Source organism: Sciurus vulgaris (genome assembly GCF_902686455.1).
Source record: "Sciurus vulgaris genome assembly, chromosome: 7".
In the NCBI taxonomy this organism is placed as follows: domain Eukaryota; kingdom Metazoa; phylum Chordata; class Mammalia; order Rodentia; family Sciuridae; genus Sciurus; species Sciurus vulgaris.
In genome coordinates, this window is record NC_136467.1 from 86,542,101 (window position 1) to 86,559,052 (window position 16,952).

General features: G+C 35.7%; 2 protein-coding genes across 10 annotated transcripts in view; one reads left to right on the forward strand and one right to left on the reverse strand.

Moving 5' to 3' along the window:
* IMPG1 (interphotoreceptor matrix proteoglycan 1) overlaps window positions 1-15,475 on the forward strand; it is a 155,773-nt gene extending 140,298 nt beyond the window's left edge. Inside the window, exons 15-17 of the mRNA XM_079147372.1 lie at window positions 1,559-1,754; window positions 8,424-8,496; window positions 10,289-15,475. Coding sequence (XP_079003498.1) covers window positions 1,559-1,754; window positions 8,424-8,496; window positions 10,289-10,366 — 347 coding nt within the window. The 3' untranslated portion in view covers window positions 10,367-15,475. The remainder of the gene's footprint in view (window positions 1-1,558; window positions 1,755-8,423; window positions 8,497-10,288) is intronic.
* The window catches only part of MYO6 (myosin VI), a 136,709-nt gene continuing 134,462 nt past the window's right edge, over window positions 14,706-16,952 (reverse strand). For all 9 annotated transcript variants that reach the window (XM_079146506.1, XM_079146505.1, XM_079146504.1 and 6 more), the window contains one exon: window positions 14,706-16,523. In XM_079146506.1, the coding sequence (XP_079002632.1) occupies window positions 16,324-16,523 (200 nt within the window). In that variant the 3' untranslated portion in view covers window positions 14,706-16,323. The remainder of the gene's footprint in view (window positions 16,524-16,952) is intronic.

Genomic DNA, 16,952 nt, shown 5'->3' on the forward strand with positions numbered 1-16,952 from the left:
ACTGGTCAAATTATAGTGTCATATTGTGTGCTTATAACAAATCCCACCATCGTGTACAACTATAATGTACCAACAATTTTAAAAAATGGGAAAAACCCCAAATGCAACCCACTTTATTTATTTATTGTCATGGTTTGGATATGAGGTGTCCCTCAAAAGCTTCTGCATTAATTCAGGAATGTGGAATGACTGGATTGTGAGAACTGAAACCTAATCAGTCCCTTCTAGTTTGAATGAACTGACTGGGTGGTAACAGTAGGTAGGTGGGGCACAATTGGAGATGGGTCACTGAGGTTTGTACCCTAGAAGGGTGCATCTTCCCTGTGGCTCCTTTCTCTCTCTCTCTCTCTCTCTCTCTCTCTCTCTCTCTCTCTCTCTCTCTCTCTCTCTCTCTCTCTCCCCCCCCGCCCTTCCCTCCCTCCTTCCCTCCCTCCCTCCTGAACCCACCCACCTGAGCAGCTTTGGTCCACTGGCCTTTCCCCAATGATGTGCTACCTCATCTTAGGCCCAGAGCAATCAAGTCAGCTCTCTATGGACTGAGACCCCTGAAACTATGAGTAAAAATAAGCTTTCCTCCTCTAAGTTATTCTAGTTGGGTATTTCGGTCACAGCAATACAAAAACTAAAACATTTATTGTACTGGGGATTGAACCCAAGGCCTCCCGCACACAAGGCAAGCACTGAGTCACATCCTCAGCCCTTTTTATTTTTATTTTGACATAGTGTTCTGAGAAATTCTCCAGGTTGGCCTTGAACTTGCCATCATCCTGCCTTAACCTCCCTAGTAGCTGGGATTACGGGCATGTGCCACCATGACTAGCTTGTGATCCACTTTAAAGTCTTAGTCCGAAGTAATCCCCTCCAGGTTGATCTCTCTCTAAACTTATCTTCATATTTACAACTCATACTACACTAGGCATTCAGCCCCTTCTACAGAATCAACTGTATACATCACTTGCCTCCCCTAGATTTTTGAAAGAATGGTTTTGTACACTGATGCCTGTTCCTTATTTCCTTGAACATAATGATGTTTATTAAAGAATAATCTGAAGACAAAAGGCTGTTTTGATTAAAAAGAAAATCCTTCCAGGGAAGAAAAGGCAATGATTTAATGACCTGTGCTGGTTCTGCCACCAGCAGGTAGGGACTCTGGTCATTTCCTTCTCTTTTGAGAGTTCAATGTCTTTAGCGCCATGAAAATAAGGGAGGGCTTACAGGAGCCAGTGGTCTTCCAAGCTAAATATTCTGAAATACTTTAGATTTATAATCTGCCTTCCAGTGGAATCTGTCTTAATAAGGCTTCCAGATGATTCTGATGCACTCTAAAAGGCCTGTACATAATTATAGTTGGAGCTAAATATATTATCACCTGTGTCTATAAGTTCATTTTTTTTCAAAGCACAAAGTGTGGTTCTCTTTTCACCCAGTCTGTTATCAATACTATATGACCCACTCCGAAATAAGACATGGTAAATATATTTGTTTTCTTGCCTTTAACTGCTGCCAGCTCCATGCTTAGACATCATACATTCATCAAATTCTGCTCCATCTCTTACAGCTGATCAAACAGATCCCTGCAAATTCCTGGCCTGTGATGAATTTTCCCAGTGCATAAAGAATGAGTGGACAGAGGAAGCAGAGTGTCGCTGCAGACCAGGGTATGAGAGTCACGGGGACCTGGACCACCTGGACCCAGGCCTCTGTGCCCCTGGAGAGGAATGCAAGGCCCTTCAGGGAAAGGGAGTTCCGTGCAGGTAGGTCAAGCACACAAAAGTCACAGACCTACTACCTATACTTCAGAAAAGCCTAACAGAATAAATTCACATGATCGTATGAGGGTCTCAAATTTCAGTGAGCATCAGAATCACCCAGAGGAAACCTTGTGGAAATATCCTTTGCTGGGCCCTGCTCTGCTGTTTCTGATTCAGTAGGTCTCAGTAGGCCTCAGGTGAGGGTGATGCTGCTGTCCAGGGATCACTTTGAGAGCCCTACTCTAGGCTTTTTGGAAGTATTTCCATAAATCCAACAGGAAAGGAAAAAAAAAAAAACTTCTGTCAGCTTTCAGATAAAATACTTGATTAACTGCCTTAATTGGTGGAAGTTTCTGTAAAACTTGGGTGTTTCCCCTGTTTGAAAGCGTAATAGCATTCATCATAAGAAAGCTGGAAAATATAAAAAATTAAGAGAAAGATGATAAATGGCCTGTGTAATTTATCACATTAACTGCTATTATCTTTTGGTGTCCATATTGACATAGAATTGGTTTATATAGAATTTTCTAATGCAAAATGGAATCAGACTGGCTTCCTGTTTTGTAGTCAGTATTTTTTTAACCTAAAACATTTCCTCCTTCCATTACTTTCTGTAGCACATTTTTAATTACAGTGGTCCATTCTCTAGAAGTGTTAAGATATGTTTAATTACTCCTTAATTCCCAGAAATTACTAGAGAAGCCCCTTGGAAGGGGGAAAAGGAGGTGAGATATAATGGGCTTAGCTTTCTATGCACAAACCAAACTTCAGGGTGTAGGTGGACTTGGGAACAAGCAGGGAACATGAAGGTGTCTGGTGTTTCTCAAGCCTGGTGACACCCAGATAAGGCTGCAGCACAGACTGTGCTCTAGAGGGCTTGGGCAGGAGCCTATCCCTGGGCCACTTCTGAGAATGCTGCCAGCCCTTCCCATCAACACCTGAGCATCTCCTCAGTGATGATCACCTGGACCCACATCACTATCAGGTCACCTGAGGTTTTTTCTGCTTTATTTTCACTTGCTTGTTCTAGAGGCCATAGTCCTAATTTTCCACAATATGAAGTCACAGCCATGCACTTCCAAAACTCGTAACGATAGCAATTTAGTCTTTTCCTTGATAAAAAAAAAAAAAAAAAAAAAAATATATATATATATATATATATATATATATATATATATATTCTGTTCCTTTTAATTATTAACATTTTAAAGACGAGTACCCAATAGTGCTTGGTTAAGAAGCAATGTCCTGAAGTCAGACTGTGGTTAAAATCAAGTGACCTTAGACAAATTGCTTCTCTAAAGCACAGTTTCCTCATTGGATAATGAGACAACCCCACCTGCTGGGCTGCTGCAAGAGGTTTATGAAATGATCTTTTTAATGTACTTTTACCAAGAACATAAAGCACAGAGCATTCATTCAGGGAAGTAAAGATGATGATGATGATGATGATGATGATGATGATTCTGTGAATTTTCTCCAAGTTAATTACAGTTAAAACCCCAATGGGATTCCTTATGCAATTTGATATTCTGGTTCTAAATTTCCTCTAAACATGAAAATGCACCAGGAAAAATCTTGAGTACAGAGATGGATAGCTTCTCTGTAAGACAGCGAAACACATAAAATAATATTTAGACATGATAGACATGGAAATAGCAGATAAATAGAACAAAGAGAACAACCATATAGACCCTTATACATAGAGAATTTATTTTAACAAGCATTTCAAAGCGATAGGGAAAGTATGGACTGCTCAATAATGGTTCCAGTATGATTTGTTCTTCCATTTATAAAATTGTACCTTATCACAGAAAATCAATTCCACATCAAAGATCCAAATTCAAGATCAAAACTAGGAAAATATTTTTTTTAATATTCTATCATCTTAGTGAACTGAGACAGACATCATTACCCTATGTACATGTATGATTACATGAATGGTGTGAATCACCATAGAAATGAACAACCATAGAAATGAAAAGTTGTACCCCATTTGTGTACAATGAACCGAAATGCAGTCTGAAAAAAAAAAACTATCACATTGAACTAAAAAAGACCACCCTAATTAAGATACTAATCCCAGAAAACTTAAGAATAGGACTTCTATAGGGGAAAGGTGTTATAAATAAAAGTATCAGATAAACTATGAGCTCAAAGAAAAATATATACAACCTACATTTTAGACAAGGTAAACATCCATAATAATAAGTGATACTACACATCAATAAAAGACAATGTTAGAATGAGCAAAGAAGAGGAACAATTTATAAAAGAACTCCAAATGATCGATGAAATATAGAAGATGCTCAATCTCTCTATAATCAGAGAAATCTAAAAACAATAAAGATATCATTTATTAGAAAGCTGATAATATTTAGTGTGGATAACACAGGGGTGGGGAGTACTGGTTCTATCAAGCATTGCTAGTAGATGTGTAAATTGAAAAAAGACTTTTTAAAAAAAAAAGAACTTCTAGTAGCCTCTATAAAACTTTAAACCTGACTCAATTACTCTACTTTTAGATAATTATTCCTAAAAGTATAGTTGCACCTGTGCACTAAGATATGTATACATAAATGTTCATGATAATATTCCTTTGAATTATGAAATAATAATATTGTCCATCAGTAAGGAAGAAGTGGTCCAGAGTGTCACTTAGTGGTAAAGCCTGTGCAAGGTGCTGGGTTTGATCCCTAGCACCACAAAAAAAAGAAAAGAAAAGAAAGAAAAGAAAGAAAAGAAAGAAAGAAAGAAAGAAAGAAAGAAAGAAAGAAAGAAAGAAAGAAAGAAAGAAAGAAAGAAAGAAATGGTTAACCTAGAGTGTAGTGTATTACTCACTATTAAAAACTACAGCTAAATGTAATGACATACATCTACTGGAAAAATCCAAGATGTATCATTACATTAGGAAGCAAATTTCAGCAGAATAGATCCTATATAGGTAATAAATTAATACAAAACTATACACTTTTAAGCATATTAGGTTCAATCATATGGCATTGCCATTTTGTCAGTCACAAATCTTCAAATACCAGCTATTTTATATGATTCAATCTATATGTTAAGAAACACACAGCAGGGACTGCAAATTAGTGCAGCCACTCTGGAAAGCAGTGTGGATTCCTTAGAAAACTTGGAAGGGAACCACCATTTGACCCAGCTATCCCACTCCTCGGCCTGTAACCAAAGGACTTAAAATCAGCATATTACAGAGATGCAGCCACATCAATGTTCATAGCTGCTCAATTCACAATAGCCAGACTATGGAACCAACCTAGATGCCCTTCAATTGATGAATGGATAAAGAAACTGTGGTGTATATATATATATATATATATATATATATATATATATATATATATATATATATACAATGGAATATTACTCAGCTATAAAGAATAATAAAATTATGGCATTTGCAGGCAAATGGATGAAATTAGAGAATATCATGTTAAGTGAGATAAGCCAATCTCAAAAATCCAAAAGGCGAATGATCTCACTGATAAGCAGATGATGACACATTATTGGGGATGGGAGGGGGGTAAGAATGGAGGAAGGAGGGACTGTAGAGAGGGAAAAGAGAGGTGGGAGGGCTGAGGGGGAAGGAAAAAAAAAATAAGGGAATGAATCAATCATCATTACTCTATGTAAATGTATGAATATGCAAATGGTATGCTGTTATTCCATGTACAAACAGAAACAACATGTATCCCATTTGTCTATAATAAAAATAAATTAAAAAAAAGAAAAGAAAAGAAACACACAGCAAAATGTGTGGAGTGATAAATTCTTTCCATTAACAATGGAGAGCAGTGGCATTGGAGTCTGGCTTCCTTAATAATGAGAACATGTTCACATACTGCTAATGTAATTAAAAAAAGAAAGGAGTGCCAATGAATGAGGCCTCAACAAGGTGAGCAGGAGAGGCTTGTCTCACATGAACGGTGATACGTTCGGTTTTTATTTTAACTAGTCCTATTCGTGTTTTCAGATGGACTTACAGTTTTCAGTTTTAAACATTCCTCTTTCTTGGGCAAGAAAGATCACCTTAGTTCTGTGTTGCCATAAGCAAGATCAATGGAGCCAGGTATAAGGTGATCCAGATATAACAGCTCTCACCCAGGTTGACGATGTTCTGCTTCTTCCACTTGTGCTGGTCTCTGGGCAATAATATGGATTTAAGCTATTCGAATATACAAGAATATTGATGCTCCTTAGATTAACTTACCGAGTATTTTTGAGCACCATGTGCCAGTCACCATGCTAAACATAGGCCATAGATAGGAAGGAAGGGAGGGAAGGGAAGAAAGATGCTTCATTTATCTTCAGGGAAAAGAAAAATCCCCACATGACCCTAACCCTGCCCTTTTCCACTCCCTGATTAAAGATGCTTTTCGGAATGTGAAATGGTCAGCCTGATACCCCAGCACAAGGACAGGCCTCTGTTGCCCCCACGAGCCTCTTCAGTGAAGAGAAACCAGCACTCTTGGTGCTCCGAGGGTCCCTCCTGAATCCCTGAGCTTTGCTCTCCTCCATCTGTTATTTCAATTCCTCACAAGATACCATCACTTAAGTGACTAAAATTTCAATTATAAGAAGATCAGTTGACCAATTAAGACCACGTCAGTCACGGATTAGACAAGAATTAAAACTAGATGCTTTAAAATTAGACTCACGTTCAACTTAAACTCTGCCCCTAACTAGGTGGGACATTGAGCCACATTTCCGCCCACTAAGCTTCAAATTTTTCTTCTATGTAATTAGGCTCATAGGAATTAATTCATGAGCTTAGGTAAGGGATACATCAGATGCCCCTCAGTATAAACCGCTCCACTACTAGAACTCTCAGATCTGGTCCTATCAACAAAGGGCTACCCTGTAAGGAGAAACCATGATTCCCTACCTGGCTCTTAAAAGAAAATCCATTAGAACTCTGAGTATTGTAACTGTGAAAACAGCATTCTCTGAAGAACTGTAAACTTGGCTTCATTTCTGTTATTCTCCCTGAAAGTGAGGAGATAGGAAAATGAAATTGAGGGCAAGTGCCTTGCCAAGACGACTAGTCCACTGATTGACACAGATCTGTTCCAGTTAGTTGTCATTCTACTGCAGAGTTATTGTCATTCCTTACATTTTCACCTTTTATTTTTCCTTTACTCTTTTCCTCCCATTCAATATTTATGACCATGTTCTGCACATATTTTTTTCATTTCCCTCAATTTCAAATGTTCTATATATAGATTCTGTTACGATGGGAACTTTCTTGACAAAATTCTCCAAAAATAAACAAGACTTACATTGTGAAAGTTTCCTTTTTTGGCTTAATGAGTTGAACTCTTATTAATCACAATTATCATTACATAGAACATGTAGATTTGGATCTAACAGTAAATTATAACTTCATCTTCAGATCTAAAAAATCTCACTTTTGTCCTTTAATAGGCCTATCCTGTTCTATGACATTATTTATAATAATGAAATATTTCCAAATATAAGGGCCAGCATAAGTAAATGATAGTAAAATGTGATATTTATGTGGAGGTTTTAATAACATGAAAGCACTTGTTATAACTACAGCAAGGTCACATGCTGGACTCACATGCTGGACCTCACGTGGTGGTGGAGGAAGGAGTTCGTTTGTTATTAACTTCCTTTTCAGCCCTTTCTCCACTGGGTAGTGAAAAAGTTGGAGGAAAGGGAGGAGAAGGTTGGAGTTAAACATAGTTCAATCTTGTATTTAAAACTTCATCTGATTAATAATTTGAGAAATCATTTTAGGCACTTTAGTTTCCTTGGAACATACTGTGAAGTATAGCTCCTGGTCTCAAGAGGTCCTTTGAAGAGCTTCTAGTCCCATTTACCCCTCATTTGAAGTGTCTTGGTTCTGATCCCAGATATCTGCCAGTTTCCTGGTATTCTTAGAGCTTCTGTATCTCCCAACCAGGGCAAACAGGAACTAAATATACTTCCTTCCATGATGGGAGGGGGAACAAGGAATTTGCTACTCAATCTCCTCAAACTACCTCTCCTCCCTACTGCCTTCTTTCCATTTAGAATTGGGACTGAAATAGGATTTTCCCTCCTTTTCCTTTTTTCTGAAATGTTAATAGACCAAAATGGTGAGAGAAATAAAACAACTTACTGATAAGGGAAGATAAATAGGAAGGAATCCCCCAAATATTTTGCCTATTTTACAACATAAAGAGGAAAAACACAAAATGGAAAAAAGTGTATATACTATCAACAGAAATTATATAACATATTTATGTCTGTAAAAATAGAAATTAAATTTAAAAATAAAGCTGACACAACTAATTTATAAAACAACTTTTAATTTTATGAACAAAAAATGAGTTGTTTTTCAGCAACCACAATTCAGAATTTGTCTTGAGAAATAACTCCACTATTTTTAAGATGAATTTATTGTCTCTTTCCCCTGAGTTTCCTTCAGTCCTTCTGAGACCACTGCCTAATAAAGAGTAAAGCAGAATTGGGGGAAGGGGAGCATACAGAACTCATACTTTCGCCAACCCTAATGGAAGAAATCTGTGAAATATGCTATCTATTTCCACTTGTCATAATTTTAGAACTGAACAGTAGAAAGCGGTAGTTGGTATTGATGTTGATAAAAGCCCAGGAAACAGGATGTGTTTTTGCTTTCTTTTGCAGGTTGCCAGATCACTCTAAAAATCAAGCATATGAAACTAGTGTTAAAAAGTTCCAACATCAGCAAAATGAAAAGGTAAAACCATTCTTTCTTTTACATCTTGGTTTTAATCACTGTACTTGAATTTTGAAGGGAATTTAAAACATTTCTATACCTGACTCTTGTTTTTAAAATAGGGATAAGTAATGCACTTTCCTTTGCTAGGCTTTTTAATTTAGTATTTTAAGGGGTAAAATGATATTTCCTGATGCATAAAGTATGGAAAAAACTGAAATGTGTACATAAATAACAATCCAAATATTTTATAATGGTCCCAACTTTTTCTTGTAAAAACATACATGTGGGTAATCAAATGTGTTTCAACAAAATTGAAATTTTCACAATAATAATTAATATTCCTGGCACTGAATAATTTCATATAGACCATTTAAAATTTTCTTTTGATCTCAAATAATAATCAGCTAAAGCCAAAGTATGTAGCAAATATGTAAAAGCAACATTTGTGAACAATGAGCAACTTCCAAAATTACTCAGATGTTTTTTCTAATGTCCCGGGTGTATCTTTATAAATACTAATCCAATCGACTTATTTTACTAATTTTATTTTATAAAATAAAATAAGTTGTCTACAACCAGTTTATATACAGCCTACATAAAGCTTTAGAGTCTTTTAAGTAATTTGGAGAAATTAACATTGGAGGTTAAAAAAAAAAAAAAGCTCTGCCAATTTGATCAGTGAAAATAAATAACATTGGATATTTTTCACCTAAAATTACCTATTTTCAAAAATTATACCGAGTCTTCGATGGCTGATGAGAATCAGCCAAGTTCATGTTACATGAGATCTATAGTACTAAATGAGAAGATATGTCTCAAAACTTGCACCTGAAAAAGTTACCAGTCAACATACAATGAAGAGGACTGAGACAGTCATACCAAATGTGATTTTATATATGCAAGTGTATAATGGAAATCATGTGTGCCATTTTAATTTCCTAGAACCAAGAAAATTGGAAAAACAAAAAGTTTAAGTGAGGGCCATATAAAATCATGATCGGACACAAGGATCTGATATTGACAAAATATTGAAGATGAAGCACATATTAAATCTGCACATACCAAATAGTTAAGTGCCATATATCAAATAAAGAAAGTTGTCAGGGAGTAAGAGGAAGTGATTTTTCACATCAAGAAGTAAACTTAAAGAACTAACTCCATCAGGATCAGGAAGTATAGCTCAATGGTAAGTAGTGTCCTTGTCTAATATGTGTGAATCCCTAGGTTTGATCCCCCAAAAGAACTGCCTCTTACTTCAGACAATGACAAACATTAAGTATCGGAGTTGGGGTTGTGGCTAAGTGGTAGAGTGCTTGCTAGCATATGTGAGGCACTGGGTTCAATTCTCAGCACCACATATAAATAAATGAATACAATAAAGACCTATCAACATCTAAAAATATTTTTAAAAATTAAGTATCAATGCAAATTATCTGGGGCTACATGGATTGCAGTGTTGAGACAGATTCAAAGGACGCGACTACATCCCATGAGGAAGAGTGCTGTAATTAGATAAGTGATATCACTGTGGGTGAAAGGGAACATGGTGAATTTCATGTACAGATAATTTGCCATCCCTGCTCCAACAGATGGATCATCCGATGATCTAAATAGGGTTAAGAAAAGATGGGATGCATTCCTAGCAGGTTATAAAGTTGAGAACATTTGGAGGGCATCTCCAATCTTTCGGAGAAGATATTCTAAATGGCAAGCACATCCTCTCATCTACCCATGGAGGTAATATTAGAATGAACATTTGATTTGACTTTGGGTGGCTTTCCATAAGTTCTTAAAACTATTTCTCTTCCAGGGAACCAAGAAAAGAAATTCTGAATTACTGGCTGTAGGATTTGAAGAATTTAACGATCAAGATTGGGAAGAAACTTAAAAACTGGAAATGTACAAATTATCATTTAAGCTATCTCAAGAAAAATTGACTTGCTTTCTCAAGTAAAACTGTGTCCACTCTGTCAATATTCTGAAAACAAACAGAGACAGGTAGATTCACTGGTCATTGGAATTGAGGTATAGAGTCAACAAGAAGCAGCAGCACACACTATGTTTCAAGTACAGAAGTCATGCACTTGATGACTAGCAAATCCTGAAAGACACTTTTTATTAAAACCTAAAACACAATCATTGAAACATATTTTACTATTCTTGGATGATAGGGTAATAGTAAACCAGGTTTACTTCTAGCAACCCTTAAAATATTACTCAAAGATCATTTGCAACTTATTCTGGGGATTTAACATTATATCAAGAAGCAAGCACTTTATATGTTAGAATGTACATTTAAAAGATGAATATTTGTGCAAGGAGATACAGGTCTAGCTGCATTAATGTATGCAGAATGTAACTGATGAGTGTATCCATGCTGCACACATCTCATATACACTTTGGTGTTCAATGTTAAGACACTTGTGTTATATATACAGTTGCTGCTTACACAATAGATTGTTTTGTTCCCAATAATTTATAAATTGTTCTTTTGAAGAAAGAGAAATTGAGGTTCAGAAATATCTATCATGAGAAAATCTTGTTACTACAGAGTGATTTTAAAGAAGACACTATATTGAGGGGGAGAGGTAAGGTTGTTTTACCTGACCTAATTCCTGTTCTCCATCAGATGAATATATATATATATTCCTATGCTAATTTTGGTGTGGGTTTAGGTAGCTTGGCATCAATGTAATCTGGTTCAGTTTCAATGTGCCACTCCTCTACATCTTCAAATATCCCATTATCAAATATATTTGTTGCAATTCTTAATTTCAAAAAGATGTGACAAGTATTATATTCATAGATTTATAATAAAATGATCTGTTTTACTAGCTATTCCCTCCTGGATTTGCTTTGTGGATTTGATAAATTATTTTAAGGAAGATATTTTAAGGCTGCCAAGAGACAGCAAAATAGTAAACACTGATAGCAACATCTAACAGTAAGCTACCAAAATAAAGACAAACTGTTTCCTAATCATGGAGACAATCTTGTGGGAAGTGGTATCCTCCCATTCAGAAGAGATACAATCTCTTGAAAAGTCCCTCCTAGAGCAGGCAAATACACACCTTTGATCCTCATTCTCATCCTCAATCCTCCCCAAAAGTGAGGATCTATATCAACTTGCAAAGGGAATACACTTTTTAATGGAGAAATAGAATTAGGTAAATACTCCATATTCCATGAGGGAAGGGGGTGCCCTTTTATGGTAAATGCCTTTTACTCTTTGAATCACCCATCTTATGGATAGATCTTTACCAAGCAGCCAAAGAATAGTTAGTAAAGTAAAATGTCAGTCTCCCTTCACTCTCATAAGACTCACCAGGACCATGGTAGGTTCCAGATGAAAAGACAAGGAGTAGGCTATATAGACCAACTATAGTCAAAGCCCTAAGGAGAAGAGAGTCTTCTTTGGGTCTCCAGTTTTTACAACCTGTGTCTTCTCACAGAATATGAAGGGCCTAAGGAAAGGCAGTCAAGATTTGGTTTGCTTCCAGTTTGGTCAAACGGGGAGCAGTGGCTCATATAAAATACTGCCTACTCTCTGGATGGAGTTTAGAGCCAAAGTTCAAAAGTTTCAATCCCCTTGAGTCCCAAGCCTCTTCCTATTGCTACCTGACAATAGCACTTTTGGTCCTGGTGACTGAATGAGCTTCAGGATTCCAAACTTTTCCAACTTCTCCCACTTGAGACATGTCCACTAAGTGCAACATTTACCACTGTTTATGACACCCCTATTAAAAAAAATTCAAGAAGTTGTACATAGAAAGCATTTATTTGTATTTCTAGTACATCAGTATTTTAGGAAAGTGTTAAGACACCCATTTTCAGAAAAATGAGAAAAATCAAGTAACAGTTGCAAACAGACAAATTTTCAGAAGTGAAATGTGGCCAGTTAATAAGCCTATTCATGGTTTGAAAATGGGATTCTGCATTGGTACAAATTAGGATTAAAAATTCTCCTTTTGAATGTGCATTAAATTTTCCTGATTATCCCCTGAAAAACTTCAGAAACAACCAAATTTACTTCATTTACTAGGTTGGTGATGGGGGAAAAGTGCACCATTTAAACTGAAGTTAGTGTATTCAAAGATGTGGTTCTGACACATGAAGGCTCTATATCTCAAAATATCTGCCCTTTACCCTTCCAAGATCATGTACAGAATGCTAACTTCCTGCTGGCCACCTTCCGTGTGGTAGTGCCATTCCTCTGTGCTAAGAATTTGGACACCAGGTGTATTCTGATCCAGGTTTAACAACCATAGGTTTTACTCTTAAGTTACACACAATTCATGCTAAAATTTAGCAAAGACATAGGAATGCTTTTTGCTTAAAATGTACAGTGTGCAGTACCACACAACCTTTCCCTCTCTTCTACCACTCTCTTTCCTTATTGTTACAATGCACCCCACCGCGCGACTTGTTCTCATTCTTATTTTTAGATACACTCTGCCCTCCCCTCCCTCTTGTTAGTGTATTTTTTGGGAGAAGTTAAATCTCTCAATACTTGTTAACCACTGGTAATGATAAACAGGGAAAGATACTCAGTCATCCCTTCTGAGGATGTAGAAAGACAGGAACAACCTTTGTAAGTCCCCAAGAACTGTTTTAAAAAATGTTTGCTTGTTTTGATTCTTTTTGCTACACATGATTGGAACAAAGGCATTTATATCTTTTATCTTTTTCAATGTCTAGAACTAAATTACTTGACCTCCCTGAATTTCTACTACCTATTTCATATAAGGCAGTAGGTCTATCACTAACATTGTATTAATTAACTGATTCATTCAATAAGTATTCTGCTGATACAAGTACTCTTAAGCTACTTCAGGTAAAAAAAAACCAAAGACCTGCATATTTGGATCCCCTGAGAACCATAGTAATAACCTGTGAGTGAAAATATCTTTTGAAAATATTCAATTAGGGACTGGGGAATGTAGCTTAGTGGTGAGTGGCTTCCTAGCATGTGCATGGTCCTGGGTTCAGTCCCCAGCAACACACACACACACACACACACACACAATAAAGCTCTACAAATCATAAACATTCATTATTAATCTTTCCTGCAGGTTTTTATTATTTACACTTCCACAAATACTACCTATTTTCTCCTTAAAATGATCTTTTCTCGGTTGCTTATAAAACAGAATGCTTCAGTAGGTCACTGGAAAGAATGACCTATAAAAGTCATTACAGAAGCCAAATGAGAGTAACAATAGAATGTCTTTCGTGTGGGCTTGTGTCCCTATGTTTCTTTACTTCTTCATATAATCCTCTGAGAAAGTGCTATCTCCCAACTTTGTAACTAAGAAAACTCTGTTCTCTTAATATAGGTGGATTGTAAACACTTCCTGCAAGGACTCATATCTCATGTCTTTCAACTGTGCTGGTGAATTTAGGAATTACATTATAATTGAATTGAATGTGAAAACATTTTGTTTTCTCTTTTAATATTTACGCCTACCTTTGCAAAGCATACACTATGGAAATAATTAGTATTGACAAGCACAAAGAACTAATGAGACAGCATTAAGAGAAGATTATTTATATACAGTATACTGGTATAAATTTTTAATTTTAAATTTCAATTAAAATGACTGATTAAAATGAGTTAACTTTTGATTCCTAAGGTTTTCACATAGCATTTATGAATTTGATTGTGAGTTTAATAAAGCAGCTGTATCAACATCTTTTAGAACAGCACTTCTTCTATTTTCCAAAGGCTGACAGGGTCCTAGTTTCTCCAGCAAAAGGTCTTCACTATATATACACACCTGTTGTATGTAGGTTACTCTACCTAAGTCTATCTAAATCAGGGCAGTTCTGATAGGCACATTAACTCAGGAGGCTATTTTAAATAAATTCTAGGACAGCTGGGTGACACACTTGGAAACAAAATGGCTTAAAATTAACTCTTATTAACTCTGAGTCAAGAATACTTGTAACAATGCTTTGGGGGGATATATTTCTTTTGAATTCTTCAAAACATTAAGTTCTCTCATGATAATTTTGACCTTTTTGATTAATTTTCCATCTAGTACCTATATATATATCTAAGAGATACATAAAACTTACTTCTGAAAACCATACTGAAGAGACAAGTCATCAATAATCAATTTGGTTACTCAATTTTTTTCAAGGACTTTTCTCATTAGTAAAATTAGAAAATAAAGCTAATCATTCACTATCCTACACAAACAAAAACACCAATTAAAGGCAAGAGATGAAAGAGAGAGAACAGGTCATTTATTTCAGTAACTACACCTTTTGTCACCAATCATAAGAACCAATTGATCCAAGGGTGGGCAAGTCTAAGCAGTAATACAGCCTCTGAAAGATAATCACATTCACATTCTCAACTAATCATAGCACAGACAGGGCCATTTCATTTACTTAATGTAAGACAATCATTTGCACAGCATCATAATAAATAAATATTTCTGTACTAAGACATTATGAGAGAAGCAATTCTGAAAACAGTGTCTGTGGGTCCCAAATATTAACCCAATCAGCTGGGAAATATTTTCCTAACTGAGGTATTCTAAGAAAAAAAAAAAAAAATCACTGAAATTTCATTTCAAAGGTTAGCATATTTAAAAATCAGAAAAAAGGTACAGAGAATAATTTTACTTTCTAACTTTATTCTAAAATACAAACAAGACTTCTTAGGATTAAGTCAACATAACTCCTTGATATATTTTTGTCTCTAAATTCCTAATGTGAAAATCATAAATATTAGGCTTGAAACTGCCAGCATCTGATCAAGACTAACAGCACACAAAGAAAACTTTTTAAAATTATCTGTTATATGAAACAAGCAATTACTAAGTACAAGGGCTTTTGAATTACAAAGCTTATAAAATACAACTCTACAATTACCAAAATCACAAAGGACAAAAAAGAAACTACGAATTACAAAAAAAAAAAAAAAGATTTTGAAGTAGAACACCAGCTTAAATCAAATGAAACAACTTGGACAAGATTCTGATACAAAAAGCACAATTGAGATGAAGTTAAAAGATTTGCATTCAGTCCAGTTAAGCCAAAAGGCCACCTAAACCCTGTTTCCCTTTCTAAAAAAACTTAGCTCCGAACTTTGAGACATTTAAATAATCTGAATGTCCTTTATTTGTCCATGAAACAACAAACGAATATTCCAACATAAAATTTGATTGAATAAAAAAGAAAACAAAAAACTAATCTCTGTATCACTGGTACCTCCTTTATCCCAGAACACATTAAATAAATTAAGGTTCCTTCCAAAATTCTGGGACTCAGGGAGAACTGCTTCATCCAGACTAAGATGCACTGCAGAGGAGAGGGGGGAAAGTCAGAATTTCCATCTTTGATGGAAGTTTCCATGAATTTCTGAAAAAACAGAGAAAATACATGGCTTTTCAGACCAAAAATATCAGTGCCTTGATCATTTTAAGTGCCTTAATTCTTGTAAATTTGTTTCATAATTCCAGTTAGAATGTACTATGTCATCCATAAATAGTAAGTATTCTGAATGTTTTAAAAAATTCTCTTTTCCTTGAGAACAATCATCATGGACTTTAGGTAGTCTGTTGGCAAAGAATGAGAGATGTCAGAAGTGTCCAAGTGTAACAAGCATTAGAATAATGAGAAGTTTAAGAGTTATTGCTGTATACTGGAAAATAATTTTTAGGTCCCAATTTCACTACCATAATGTTAATTAATTTTAAATTAACAAAAAGCCATGATTATAAAATCTGCTCATTGTGCATAAGTAATTCTAACATGCGCAAGGAAGGGTTAATCTCTTGGTCACACTCCCTATCCAGTACCAAGGCTCCCAGCTATAAGGTGAGTGTGCAACGGCTACTTTAACAGATTCTGCAGCATGGCTGTTGCATATGTGGGTCGGGCTTGTCTGCTCTCAATTGCACTCTGAAGGTACTGGATGCCTCCACAGCGTTCCCAAATCTCTTCGAACTGTCTTGGCAAAATCTCAGCACCACGTTTCCGTGTCAGGCCAGTCTCTTCAAGATTCAGCTCACACATCTCCATGTCATCCTTACCTGCATTAAGGAAACATTAGAAAATTATCATGTCTCTTTTCAGAATCACTTTTCTATGAGCTTTATTCCTTACATACCTATCAATTCTCATAGATTAGAGAGTTTTCTAAGAACTTCATTTTTTCTAAGATGTAAACCTGCTTAATGAATTTACCAGAACAACTTAAATCTGTCCTCCACTAAGGACACTTTCTAAATTTATAAACATTTCAGTTAATCAAATAAGTCATCAAGGTTAATAAAAACGCTACATGTCCTCAAGCTATTACAAAAGCAATGGGTTCAATTAAACATCAATGAAACATTTCTTAGAATACAGACAAGTTTCTATGTGCTCTACTAGGACATAATTAATCTAAGCAATATTACATTATAAATCAGCTAATCCTCAATTAACTGGAAATATGACTTAACTGGGAAACTCCACCA